This window comes from Lutra lutra, chromosome 5 (assembly GCF_902655055.1).
Source record: "Lutra lutra chromosome 5, mLutLut1.2, whole genome shotgun sequence".
NCBI lineage: Eukaryota > Metazoa > Chordata > Mammalia > Carnivora > Mustelidae > Lutra > Lutra lutra.
In genome coordinates this window covers 33,769,072-33,782,371 of record NC_062282.1, presented here as the reverse complement: position 1 = coordinate 33,782,371, position 13,300 = coordinate 33,769,072, and the positions used below count along the sequence as shown (strand labels likewise).

General features: G+C 38.0%; 2 protein-coding genes across 5 annotated transcripts in view; one reads left to right on the top strand and one right to left on the bottom strand.

Annotated features, from left to right (window-relative positions):
• FBXO4 (F-box protein 4) overlaps window positions 1-10,174 on the bottom strand; it is a 42,192-nt gene extending 32,018 nt beyond the window's left edge. For 2 of the 4 annotated variants that reach the window (XM_047730981.1, XM_047730980.1), the window contains exons 1-5: window positions 9,861-10,174; window positions 8,210-8,445; window positions 5,630-5,850; window positions 1,757-1,832; window positions 1,472-1,647 (exon numbers count right to left, since the gene is read on the bottom strand). In XM_047730981.1, coding sequence (XP_047586937.1) covers window positions 1,472-1,647; window positions 1,757-1,832; window positions 5,630-5,850; window positions 8,210-8,445; window positions 9,861-10,049 — 898 coding nt within the window. In that variant the 5' untranslated portion in view covers window positions 10,050-10,174. The remainder of the gene's footprint in view (window positions 1-1,471; window positions 1,648-1,756; window positions 1,833-5,629; window positions 5,851-8,209; window positions 8,446-9,860) is intronic. The other 2 variants (XM_047730979.1, XM_047730978.1) reach the window with 2 other exon arrangements.
• Window positions 1-13,300, top strand: part of OXCT1 (3-oxoacid CoA-transferase 1) — a 343,538-nt gene that overhangs the window by 164,566 nt on the left and 165,672 nt on the right. Inside the window, exon 3 of the mRNA XM_047730975.1 lies at window positions 12,584-12,682. Within this exon, the coding sequence (XP_047586931.1) occupies window positions 12,665-12,682 (18 nt within the window). The 5' untranslated portion in view covers window positions 12,584-12,664. The remainder of the gene's footprint in view (window positions 1-12,583; window positions 12,683-13,300) is intronic.

The window sequence follows — 13,300 nt, the reverse complement described above, 5'->3', positions numbered from 1 at the left end:
GTTAGACCAAGTATTGTCATACTATGGTCTGTGGATCTATTTTTATAAATAATTTTTAAACATCCATGCCTATTCATTTATAAATTGTCTATGGCTACTTTTGCACTCTAACAGCAGAACTGAGTAACTATGAGAGATCATATAGTTTATGTGCCTAAAATATTTACTATATGGACTCTTAAGAGAAAGTCTACTGATCCCTGAGTTGGGAACCCCTGATGGGTTCCCCCAGTTCTTGGACACTCTGTTTCTCACTCCTACTCTTTTTTTCTGTGTTTTACTTTGGATAATTTCAGTTTATCTTCAGATTCACCAAAGGTTTCTTTTGCTGATAAATCCACTATGGAAAGTGTTCACCTCCTATATTTTCATATTTAGTATTCCCATTTTACTTTTTCACAGCATCCTTCTCTCTACTGAAAATCCCTATCTATTCACACATATTTTCCATCTTTTTCCACTAGATCCTTTAACATATTAATCATAGTTATTTTAATGTCCCTTTCTGTGAATGCCAACATCTGAGTCATCTCTGGATATGGTTCCACTGATTGCTTTATCTCTTGAAATGGGTCATTTCATTTTGATTTTTTTGTCTTATAATTTTTAATTTAATGCTAAATGTTTTATGTAGAAGAACAGTAGAGATTGAGGATTGAAGTAAAAGAATATATTCCCAGAAATGAGCATGCTTCTCCTGTTAGACCACTAACACTGTGGGTTGATTCCAACTAGTCATTAGTTGAGCTGGACTTAGCTTTTGTTGCTCTGGTTAACTTCAGTGCACCACAAACTTTAAATCCTTTCAGCAATGTTGCTACCTTGTTCTGAGTGAGAACAATATATTATATATTCATGCCCTAACTTATTCACAAAAGATTTGGGATAAAAATTATAATACTGGTTTGTGGCCCAATAGTATTCTGATTTGAGGTCTATATAGCATCGTGAAGGGCAATTATTCAGAATATGTGGAGAGTGTTCTTAACTAATCTACTTAATTAACACTCCACCCCACCTTTCTCTTGACTATCTGGGTAATTAAAACAAAGCTAAAATTTTCCAGTTATCTACATAAATTATTTGAATAGAGCTAGAAGCAGACAAAACATCAATAACAAGTGCAGAAGCATACAACAAAGAAATACTATGTACTTATACTATAAAACTTCAATATGCATCAGAATTTTGTAGTTTAAAAAAAAAAAAAAAGAATGCCCAAGAGACAACCCAAATCTATGAATTATAATCCATCGGAATAGGAATCAGGCAGCTATTTTTAACAAGCTCTCCAGGTGGGTAATCCTAATGCACATTAAGGTTTGAGAACTCCTTATTAGCAATAATGGTCATAGAATCACATTTATTAAATTAACCATCATGCTTTTAAGAAGCCACAGTAAAGCCTAAAAATGTATTTTATTTGCTTTGCAAAAAAGGTTTCTTAAAAAGAAAATAAAATAATGCTTACTTTTATGAGCTTCAGCATTAGCAACATAGATGAATCCATCAACAACTTCACACACCTTCTGAATTTGTGGAATTACACTATACCGGCTTCCTTGTTGATCATCTCCTTCATTCTGTACACTGAACATCTTGTTAACTGCACTTGTATGCTCTTCTCTTGCTCTATCTCTTTCCTTTCTGCAAAAAAAATGTAAATATAAAGCATAAATACTATGGAGGCTCCACCTCCCCCATAAAGTACCCAAGTCCTGATGCCCCAGGTAGGCCACCAAGTAGGCAGCCTTACCTGGTAGTTGAATATAGTATCAGGATGTTGAATTTATGTTGGTTGCTCAACTGAAAACTGACTCCAGATCCAATACCTAAAGAAGAAAATTATAGTTATCAAAACAAGTCATTAATAAATACAGAAAAAGATCACATTGAAAAAAAATTACCCAGTGCAAGCAAAAAGAACAACCAAAAAGCCCATGACAAATTATATATAGCTTTGGAATAAAATGAAATGTTTATGTTGAAGAAAATGTGCTGTATGCAATTTTCATTTACATGGTAATAAAAACATGGATAAAGAACAAAGAACAGATAGGCTTATAGCATTCCTTTCTGTATCATCATATCAGTAGCAGCTGCATCATTAACAGCTACTATTTATCATCAAGACTAAGGCTCATTTTCCAAGTTTTTCATTTCTCATTAGTCATATACTCTGCATATACATTCAGTGTTTTCTCCCCCTGAAAATGTTTTTAAATTGATGGGAAGTCACCACTGGCACTGTAGAAAACTGAAGAAATATTCAGATAGTAAAATTTGAAATTAAACTTGGATTTGCCACATTTCCATTTTTTGTGAACCTCAGTTTTGACATCAAAATATAGAAATAATATCAGGCACCTGGTGGCTCAGTCAGTTAAGCGTCCAACTCTTGATCAGCTCCATGGGGAGTCTATTGGAGATTCTCTGATGCCCCTAATGTCCCCTCCCTACATGCTATCTCTCTCAAATAATAAATGAATCTTTAAAAACATATATATAGAAATAATGCATACTTCTTAGAGATGTTGTAAGCATTAAATGAGATTACATATATAAAATTCCTAGTAGAGTGGTAAATAACAGATACTAAATACTAGCTTCTTGCTACTTTTACCTGAATTATTCAACATTGTTACTTGTCCTTGTTTCTTAACCTCCTCCCTTCTTTGGCTGTGTTAACACTTGGGCCTCTTCTCCTCTTATGAAAAGATCCTTCTTTCTCCCATGGCTCTATTTCTTTTTGCTGTACAAATGCCCCTTTAGTTCTGTCCATCCTCAATCCTTCCTTTTAGTCTAAATTACCATACCCTCAACTAGACTTTTGCAATCACTTCTAACTAGTCTCCCACATCCATTTTTTACCCCTACTGTCCATTCTTCTGACAGCAACTGGAGAGATGGCTTAAAAATGCCTATCTCGGGACGCCTGGGTGGCTCAGTTGGTTGGGCAGCTGCCTTCGGCTCGGGTCATGACCCCAGCATCCTGGGATCAAGTCCCGCATCAGGCTCCTTGCTCGGCGGGGAGCCTGCTTCTCCCTCTGCCTGCCATTCTGTCTGCCTGTGCTCACTCTCTCTCCCTCTCTCTCTGACAAATAAAAAAAATCTTAAAAAAAAAAATGCCTATCTCATTATGTCTCTTTCCTTCAAAGCCATTGCTCTTCAAAAACAACTTAATATAACCTTACCTCTACTTTAGGACAACTCCACTTTTCACACCTTTAATCCTTGCATCATAACCAATCTAGTTGTTTAAATTAACCTGTCATGCCATCTTATGTCACCATTCCAGGTAACACATACGCAGAAATCTTGGTGGCTGAGACTGCAAGCATGGCCCTAGTTCCCTGGCCACAAGGTTTGGTGCACAAACTCTCCAAAGAGATCAAAGAAAAAAATTCTACTATTTTCTCTGATCTTTGTTTTCATCAGTTTAATTTCCAGACATTACCTTCTTAACACATCTAACCTCAACCCAATATGATCTCTATGCTGTTCTGTACCACACTGCCAACAACCCATTCCCCCTTCTTCCTTGATCTTGCAGGGTTTGAGGCATAATTAGATTGGCATTTATAAACAATCATTTCTGCTGCTGTCTAGAGAATAAAATTGACAATTCATGATTAGCAAATTTCCCCATATCCTCAACCTCTTTTTTAGAGAGTCTTCTACCCCATGGCCTTACCTGAACTGGCCTACCCTTAGGGGCTGCTTCTCTTGCAGTACATCTCAAGTAACCAAACTGCTTCTTCTCACACATCTCAGGGTAAAGACGTGGGGTCAATGTTCTCTTTACTCCTCACTGCCATGTCCGGTTCTCGCCAACCTTTTTCAAAACTCCATCTCTGAGATACACCATTCAGATGCAGTACCATCTCCCTTTTCTCAACCTCATCATTTATGAATCTCCTTTTGATAACCTCTTCCACCAAACATTCACTGAAGATTTCACACCTGGTTCACAATATTCCTCTCCATCCTCAGAAAATTCCAAGTCCATGTGGACACCATGAGATTCCCAAATCTTGATTCCTAACCCAGATCTTTCTCTTGAGATCTGGATGCATAGAGTAATCCACAAAGTTATTTGTTCATTTAGTCATCAAATCTATATTGAGTGCCTACTACATGCCTGAGTTCAAACACACAGCTAAGAACAAAGCTGGTAAGACTCCTGCCCTAATGGAGCTTCCATTCAAGTGGATTGCTTATAGCAGGCATCTCCATTTTTATATCCCAGAGTTATGAAAGTCAGCATATTCCAAAGAGCAGCCGTCCTTCTTCCTATAAAGATCCCTCAAAAAACTTTATCTTCCGGGCGCCTGGGTGGCTCAGTGGGTTAAGCCGCTGCCTTCGGCTCGGGTCATGATCTCAGGGTCCTGGGATCGAGTCCCACATCGGGCTCTCTGCTCAGCAAGAAGCCTGCTTCCCTCTCTCTCTCTCTCTGCCTGCCTCTCCGTCTACTTGTGATCTCTCTCTGTCAAATAAATAAATAAAATCTTTAAAAAAAAAAAAAAAAAAAAAACTTTATCTTCCTCCTCCTTATCCTAGTGAATGGCAATATCATCCAATATGAAAACCACATCAGAAATAACACTCATACATATTCAGTCAATGCTATCCTTCATGTTTTTACAATATTATAGTGCTTTCTTAACAGGTCTCCATGTTTTATAGCCTCTTCTAATCAATTTTCCACTCAGGAGCCAGATCTTTCTAAAATGTAATCTTGATCATCTCACTGCTCTGTTTAAAATCTTTCAACAGCTCCCAAATGCTTAAGCATGGCATACACATATCTTCTCACCTAGCCCACTCTAGACACATAGATCTACTTCAAACGTGTCATATGTATCCAGAGCTCTGTGCTTTTAGAAATGTAGTTTTCACTGCTCAGAATACTTCTGTCCCTTTTTTTTTAATGGCCTACTTTAACTCATCATAATGACTCAAATAAGGCATCATGTTCAACAAGGAGCCTTCTTGGAGCCTTATCTTTCTACTCAGGAGCTAATTACACCATATTCTAACCACCTATATACTTGTCTTTGTCCTTATCAAGACCAAGTGTCTTCAGGGTAGGTAAAAATTTTTGATGTTTGTTTCAAATAGCTACACCTCTAGCATCTAATGGGTGCTCTCAATAAATGAATAAGCAAAGCATAAGCTAGATTATAGTATTATTTATACCTATATTTCCTGCTTGCCAACTAACTATAGGATTATTGTTTTCACAGAAAGAGGAGAAAGGTGTTAATTTAGCTCTTTTTAAAAATTCCACTACATATCAAAGTACTTTGCACATAGTAGATAGGTTTTTGCCATCAACATTTTTTAAAAATATGTTAACTACTGTACAAACATCCTGATAACATATAATTTACTTGCACATAATCTTATATTCTAGATTACACAAATCTGAGGAAATAAGAGGAAGCTCACCTCTGATAAAAAGTAAATCAACCTTTTCAGTCCACTGGGACCTGGGGAGGAAGCGTGTCTATTCACCAAAATACTATATTTCATTACATCAATGAGTTAATAAAAAATTTCTTTTAACATTAGTGTCAAGATCAAAGTGTTTTAACTATTATATGCTACAGATTAACATGAAAATTACCATCAATCTGCCTCTGAGGCAAACCAGCTGTTGGGCAAAGTTCCTCAGAAGACATCAAGCTCAACACCAAAGATGTATTCAGTTCTTCCAAACCCGGTCCAAACATAGCAAATCGTGGTTCATTCTGAATGATCAGTGAGTGTAAAAATGATGTGACAGCTCCATACATAGGACGGCTAGATTTCAAGGATCTTCTTGTATATGGACAGCACATTTTATAGCTGCATAATATTGTCACAATTAGAAAATAAACACAGAAAAAAACATAGCCAGTTATTCATTCAACAATATATAGTTTATTGAGAACCTGCTAGACACATTATATTATTGTATTATATAATACAATAATTATATAGTTCCAATCCTCATGGAGGAAGGTGGAGAACAGACACATTATAACATGTATGCTGGATGCCATCACATGAAAAAGCAAAGGCACTCTGGGAGTAGAAGTGGTCCAAATGTTAAGGAAGTCTTCCCCAAGAAATGGCTACTTACTTTCTAACTTTTCACTTAGATTTTCTCATGGAACACTTGGTCTAACACTTGTTTCAGTCATAAAAATTCACTACACAGAGCAGTGATTCTCATTCTGGGGAGATTTTTTCCTCCCCACCCAAGAGAGCATTCATTTGGCAATGTCTGCAGTCATTTTTGCTGTTGTGACTAGGGGTCAGTGTGTGGTGTGCTACTGGCATCTAGTGGACAGAGGTCAAGAATGCTGCTCAACATCCTACAGTGCACAGCACAACTTGTCTGAACACTTGATCTAAAATGTCAATAGTGCCAAGATTGAGAAACCCTACAATAACCTATATGGATACTTAACATAAGTGTCTTTAGAGGTTAAAAAAAAAAAGACAGAAATTAGTAATGCCACCAATAGAACCAAATTTCTTAAGTACTCCTATTAACAGCCTCCAATGTAACAGTTTAGTGTTAAATATACAGGGAGGATCTAATGTTCCTTAAAGATAACCTAGCAAACTCAGAATCAAGTGAAAAAAACAAACCAACAGTTTCTTTCAATAGCTATAAATTTCTAAATTACCAATTCTACATGTTATCAAAAGTTAGAACACAGTAACCAAATCAAAATAAAACCTAAAGCCCTTTGACTAAATCAAGGTGGTTAAGACAATTACTGACCTAACAAGACAATGATCTTTATTTAGGAAACTTATATTTCAAGAAGGAAAAAAAAGTCAATTTTTGAGGCTACGTAGATCTGACCACTTTATTTATATAAGTCACTTATACTATGAACTTACGTTTTTTCATCTGCATTATTTGAGCAGTAACAATTAACCCAGGGTTGTAAGGAACAAATTAATTTATATGATTTAAGAAACAAAACAATGAACAAAGAAAAAAACAGACAAAAAAAGAAACTGGTGGTTGGCAGAGGGGAGGTTGGTGAGGGGGGTGATATAAAAGGGGATTAAGAGTACACTTAAAAATGATGAGCACTGAGAAATGCATAGAATTGCTGAATCATTATATTGTATATATGAAACTAATATAACACTGTTAATTTTACTTCAATAAAAAATACTTTATATAATCACAAATGGTAGCTACTATGATTATTACTATTCCCAGGGAAAAGCTGGTTCCACAGCATGATATACTTGATTGTGGGACAATATAGAAGTAACAACCAGCAAGTGAGAGGACAATAGCACTTACTGAAATTATATATATCATATCACATACATTTTAATCAAGTAGTCTTACAAGACTTGGCATTTAGATTAGAATAAAGAAAGATCTGAATAACTCAAATAAAATATGAAAAAAAATCCTGTATCTATATACTAAATATAGCAGAGCAAAACAGTTCTTTTCTAAAACATAAATATTTTTTAAATTTTATTTCCAATGCCTTAAATGTGGAGCCCTCAATAAAGTAGGTTATATCCAGATCCAATGACATTATTTTTAAGGTGGCATGACAGGGTTCCAATCTGAATAGTCCCTTATAAGCTATATAACTAGGTAAATCCATAACCATTCTGAACCTCAATTCCACATCTATAACACAAGGGTAATACTTTCTTATTGGGTGATGGCTAAATAACTAAACATACATAAAGCATCCCTCATAGAATTCAATACACTACAGTTGCTCAACATTAATTCTCTCAGCTACATGATATTTAAAGTGTCAATGCTTCTGGGTGATAACAAAATCTTAGTTCCCAGAATCTTGAGAATGGTTTTCTTCCCTGCGAAAGAACTGGTGTCTGATCACTGATCATTCGTTTTTTTGGATACAGAAAAGTATTCGCTATTTAACAAAATGACAAATGTTCTAAAGATGATGAAAGCTTTAAGAAATGTTTTACTTCTTGGCATATGAACTGTCTACAATTATTCAAATAATTACCACAGGTAAATAACAAAATGTGAAAACTGAAAGGGTCATAGGAAGGAATTTAAGTTAATCCCCAACTTTTACAAACACAACCAAATTCCATGAAATGTATTACTGGCAGAGCCAAGACTAATTTAGACTATTAACTTGCACCACAGGCAAATTTAGTATCTTCTTTTTAATTCATAAAACTAGATACTTACACTGCCATGTAGTCAAAAAATGCACCATCAGTGACCTGAGATATAGGCTTTTTTAAGATTTCTAGATCTGGAAGAGACTTCCAGTCAACAGAAGACCAGGAAGGAAGATCCCGCAGCAGAAAATATCTCCACAGAATTGGATCTCGTACAGTTTCATTCCAATAATGGCTTGTACTTCCCAGTTGACACAGATCATGAGGTGAAAGAAATGACAAAATATATAGCTGTACGTCAATCTGAAATAGAAACGGCAAATAGGTAAAAGGGAGGAAAAACTTAGCTTAAAAATTTTCTGATAATTGTAAACAAATAATTATTTTATTGTACTGGGAATCCAAAGGTCAACTGGATAGCCCATCTTTTTAATAATTATATCTATCATGATGAATTACAAAACAATTATACTAGATAACCAAAGATCAATTTAACAGTATTTTTAGTAATTAAATCTATAATGCTGAAGTTATTTTCCTGCCATCAGAAGAGAAACATATCTGAACATTTAATTGTTGACACACTGAAACATTCATGAAAGACCAATCATTGTTCTGGTATTTTTCAAGCAAAATAAAGAGGTCCTTTAATTTCTCATAGAATTTTGCTACTACATTACCTGAACCAACCACTTAAGGAAACAATCTAGTCTTCAAAATAAAACTTCTATCAAAGCACTTCTGATTTTGTCATTAGTTCTAATCAAAGAGTAAATCTGCCCGAGTAAATCTGCCATCTCACTTTCTCCATAAAATCGGTATTTCAAAGAACTTCTAGAAAAGGGAGAAGCTTGGAGGCGTCCTTAGCCTGCAGTTTTTAATTTCTGATAGATGTCAGAGGGAGGGAGGTGTCAACAGTCCAGCTGAGATACAGAATTTGTATAATGCCTAAGAATTTCTCCTCTCTCCTATTTTCCCATCTGCCTGAAAAGTTTAACAATAAGTGGTGTGTATAATTCTTGTGGTCTCTTGTAACTTAAGGCACGACTTCGTCATGGTCAGTTGAGAGTGAGTTCTGTTACTTGAACTGCGCGGTAAGGGACCAGCCTCGATCTCCTCGCGGTGTTCTGGTACATTGAACCTCAGATGAAAGACGCCAAGCACCCAGCGACCGAAGGCTTTCCCAGGCTAACCAAAGTCTGCAGTGGGGGGCGCCTGGGTGGCTCTGCCTTGGGCTCAGGTCATGATCCCAGAGTCCTGGGGTCGAGCCCCGCAGCGAGCTCTCTGCTCCGCGGAGAGCATGCTTCCTCCTTTCTCTCTCTGCCTGCCTCTCTGCCTACTTCTGATCTCTCTCTGTCAAATAAATAAATAAAAATCTTAAAAAAAAAAAAAAAAAGTCTGCAGTGGTCTCCTCCTATTTCCTTAACCTGACGTTCGGGGTCTTCTGGGGCCAAAACTTGGTTTGGGGGGTGGAAGACTTGAGGGGGACCTGGCCGGTTACCGGGGCGTTTCGCTGCGACCTTCGGTCCGGCTGCGGAGCACCAAAGTTCAACGCCTCGGCGTTTCTGGTCAACTGTTGCTCCCAGGTGATGACACTGCCCGGAACGGCCTCGCGCCAGACACAGACTTCAGCGCGGTGATGCCCCCCGAGGCCGCCAGTGCGGGACGCCCCTCCGGCCCGGCCCCTAGGTCCTCCGCGGCCGGTGGCCGCCACTCACCGGCAGCCGCGTCAGGGTACTGGCCTCCTCATCCGCCTCCTCTTGAGAGGCTCTCGGCGCTGCCCTCTCCTTGCCCACCGACTGCCAGAAGTTCCTCCAGCCGCTTAGGATGGCGGCCTCTAGACGGCTCCAGTCGCTATGGTGTGGCTGAGGGGAGCTGCCTCCGCTGCGTGACTCGCTTCCCGCCATGGCCGCCAGCGCCGCACGTGACGCACCGCAGGGTCACGCACGCTCCCCGCTCCGGGCTGCCGGCCTTCCGCCTCGCGCCTCCTTCCTTCCACGTCTTCCCGAGGACGGCCTCGGGACTGGAGAGGGCGCGGAGGTGTGGCCCAATCACATGTGTCGTCTCCAGCCGAGCTTGAACCTCGCGCCAAGAGCTTAATCCAGGCCTCAACCCCGCGAACCTCGCTTCATTCACGTGCAGTCTCTCCCCGCTTTATAACTTCCCCCAAAGTCGTTCTTTCTGTCTGGGACCCATTTCTAGGTGGCCCCTACTTATTCGATAGCTGGCCCTCCTTCGCTACCGTAGGCTTAATAGACGGTTGCTTCCTTCTCAGCACTGCCGTGCTGGGTGTGCTGGTTTTTTATTGTTTTTCGGTCTCGGATTTACTGTTAGTTTTCCTGCGGATTAGCAAAAATGGAACATGGAGGTGACCAAGCGCCCAATCACGAGAAACCTCATGCCAAGGCGAGGAGCCTATATTTTCTCTATAAAATTTTAGGTACATTTAAAAATCCTGAAGGTAGGTAGGTATCCCATAAAAGGGCAGCAAAATAGGGCTAGAATAAGAGGAGAAACCAGATATGGTACCGTTAAAATCCTCCTAGTTGTTTTTGTTAATCTGTCAGAACAGTTATCCATTTTACTTACTTTGTCCAGACGTACTTTGAAAGGGTTTTAAGAAACTATACTATAGCCCACATTAAAAGATATTAAAAACAAAAACTCAATTGAGTAATGTAAAAGAGCAAACTGGCTTTATTGAACAATTCATGAATCTGGAAGCATCCCATCCAGCAAATGGAAAGGAGCTGCAGGACAAGGAAGGTTTTTTAAAGATAGAGAGGCGCGTGGGTAGCACAGTGGTTAAGGGTCCTATTCTTGGTTTGGGCTGAAGTTGTAAAGGCAGGGTCCTAATCTCAGGCTCAGTGCTGCGCGTGGAGTCTGCTTGGGTTTCTTTCTGCCTCCCCCTCTCCCTCTGCCACAACCCCTTGCCCCCCAAATAAGTAAATACATCTTTTTAAAAAATTTGAAAATAAAGGCAGAAAATGGGGGCACCTGCCTGGCTCAGTTGGTGGAGAATGTAACTTTTAATGTCAGGGTTGTTCAGCTCCACGTTGGGTATAGAAATTACTTTAAAACAATTAAGTCTTCAAAGGCAGAAAGGAAATGGGGAAAAGGAAATTATTGAAAAAAAGTACACTACTGTAGACAAAGCCATCCTAGTGCTAACCAGGAATTCCATGCTGAAGGTTACTTTCTTGGGGTGTCTAGGTGGGTCAGTTGACTAAGATTGGAACTCCTGATTTCAGTTCAGGTCTTTATCTCAGGGTCTTGGGGTTGGGCTCCATGCTGGCCATGGGGCCTACCTAAAAGCGGGGGGGAAGGTTACTTTCCTGAGGGGTCTGAAACTGCAGTTAGGTGGATATGAAGTATTGGTTTGCTGAAGTGAGGCCTTTAAAATAAGTGATTCCATTTGGGGCCTGTGGGTTTTCTTTTCAGCAAAGGTAACCTATTATTTGGAACTGGATATAGTCTCTACTGGTAAGACGGACACAAATACTTATTTAGTACTATGTGTCATTCATTTTTAAATAAATTACTTCAATCTAATCCAAAGAATACTCTGCTCAAACACTAGAGCTCTGTTCCTTAAAGGAATATTCCATTCTGAAGTTATAAATATAAAACTTTTAAGTCTCTAGGATTATTCAATAAAGAGCAAGACAGCATTATCTGTTACAACATGCAACAAGAAAAATACACATGCCACAAGAAAAATACATTCAAATAATCCAGGGGCTTTAAAATTCCATTTTGAGAACAGACATAATAGATCTCTACATAAAATGGTTTAAACTCATTGTCAACCAGTAGTTGCTTACAATATCCAGATCTGCAATTATCCTTTCTTTTTGTGAAGATATCAGATATGGAAATTCCAAATTTCACAATCAACCTGTCCACCACTGTGTTATCTTAATTGTCAAAATAGTCTCTCACATATAACCCAAGTCACCTGTTGAAAAATTAATCCTTTTTTTAGTCTTCAAGAAAAAAGGATCACCAACTTCATAAAGCTATTAGTCTATAAGGATCATGATAAGCTAAAGGGAACATATATGTAAGTCGTATGTACGTACAAATATTTAAGTGCATAATTATATTTAACATAATATACATACACCTCTCTCACACACTGTCCCTTCACATATATTAAGCAGAGTGCTTAATGCTTAATAATGAACACAATACTTACGGGCTTGAATTTATACTTCAAAAGTAAATATCTGGGGATCTAAATGTCAAATAACAGAAATTCAGTAAAGCCTGACAACTGAGGTTCTATGAGATCTGAACTTAAAGTTTCGTTATTTTCCTTGCATGCTGTTGCTAATGGCCAATAACTAATTCAACTGCAAGCTTACTTCTGTGAGGCTGGCCGGACAAGAGAAAGAATCATGAATTGATTAATCATATGGCATTTCTTCTCCCTCTCTAGGAGGAAGAAAGAACTAGCACAAGAAAAACAAGTTTCAATTCAAGTATGAAGTACTGAAATGACTCTCAGCTTTACAAAGAAATGTGGACACTTACAAAGGTATGAGTTATAACTTTTTATCATGAAAATTTTTAAAACATGTATAGGAGAATAATGTAATGAAATCCCATGTATCCATTAGCTGACTTAAGTTACCAATTTATGAGTCTTGCTCCATCACCATTTCTACCTAATACACACATCCACATTATCACTCAATTATTCTGGCTGATGAGTATTATATTTTTCAGCATGATTAACTGATATATAGAACTAGACTAAGTTAAATAATAACTATTTTGAGCTCTTAGATGTGCTAAGCATCCTAAGAATTAATCCAATTGAATTAAGCAGTTTGAACATTAATCTTTAATCTTTAATTAATCATTTAATCTTCAATAACCTGTGAGGTAGGTACTATTATTATTCCTTTGTTAAATATAGGATATTAAGAACAGAAAAGATAAATAACTTATGTGGAGTCCGTAACTAGGAAATGACAGGGCTAGTAATCAACCTCAAATCTCTGGTTCCAGAGGCCATATACCTAACCACTATACTACCTTGTCTGAAAGTTATTAGAACCATAAGAAATAATATTCAGATGTCAATGTAAACTGACACAAAGTTTTCATTCTGACACAACACTCAGATATAAAAGAAAATGAACAAGATACA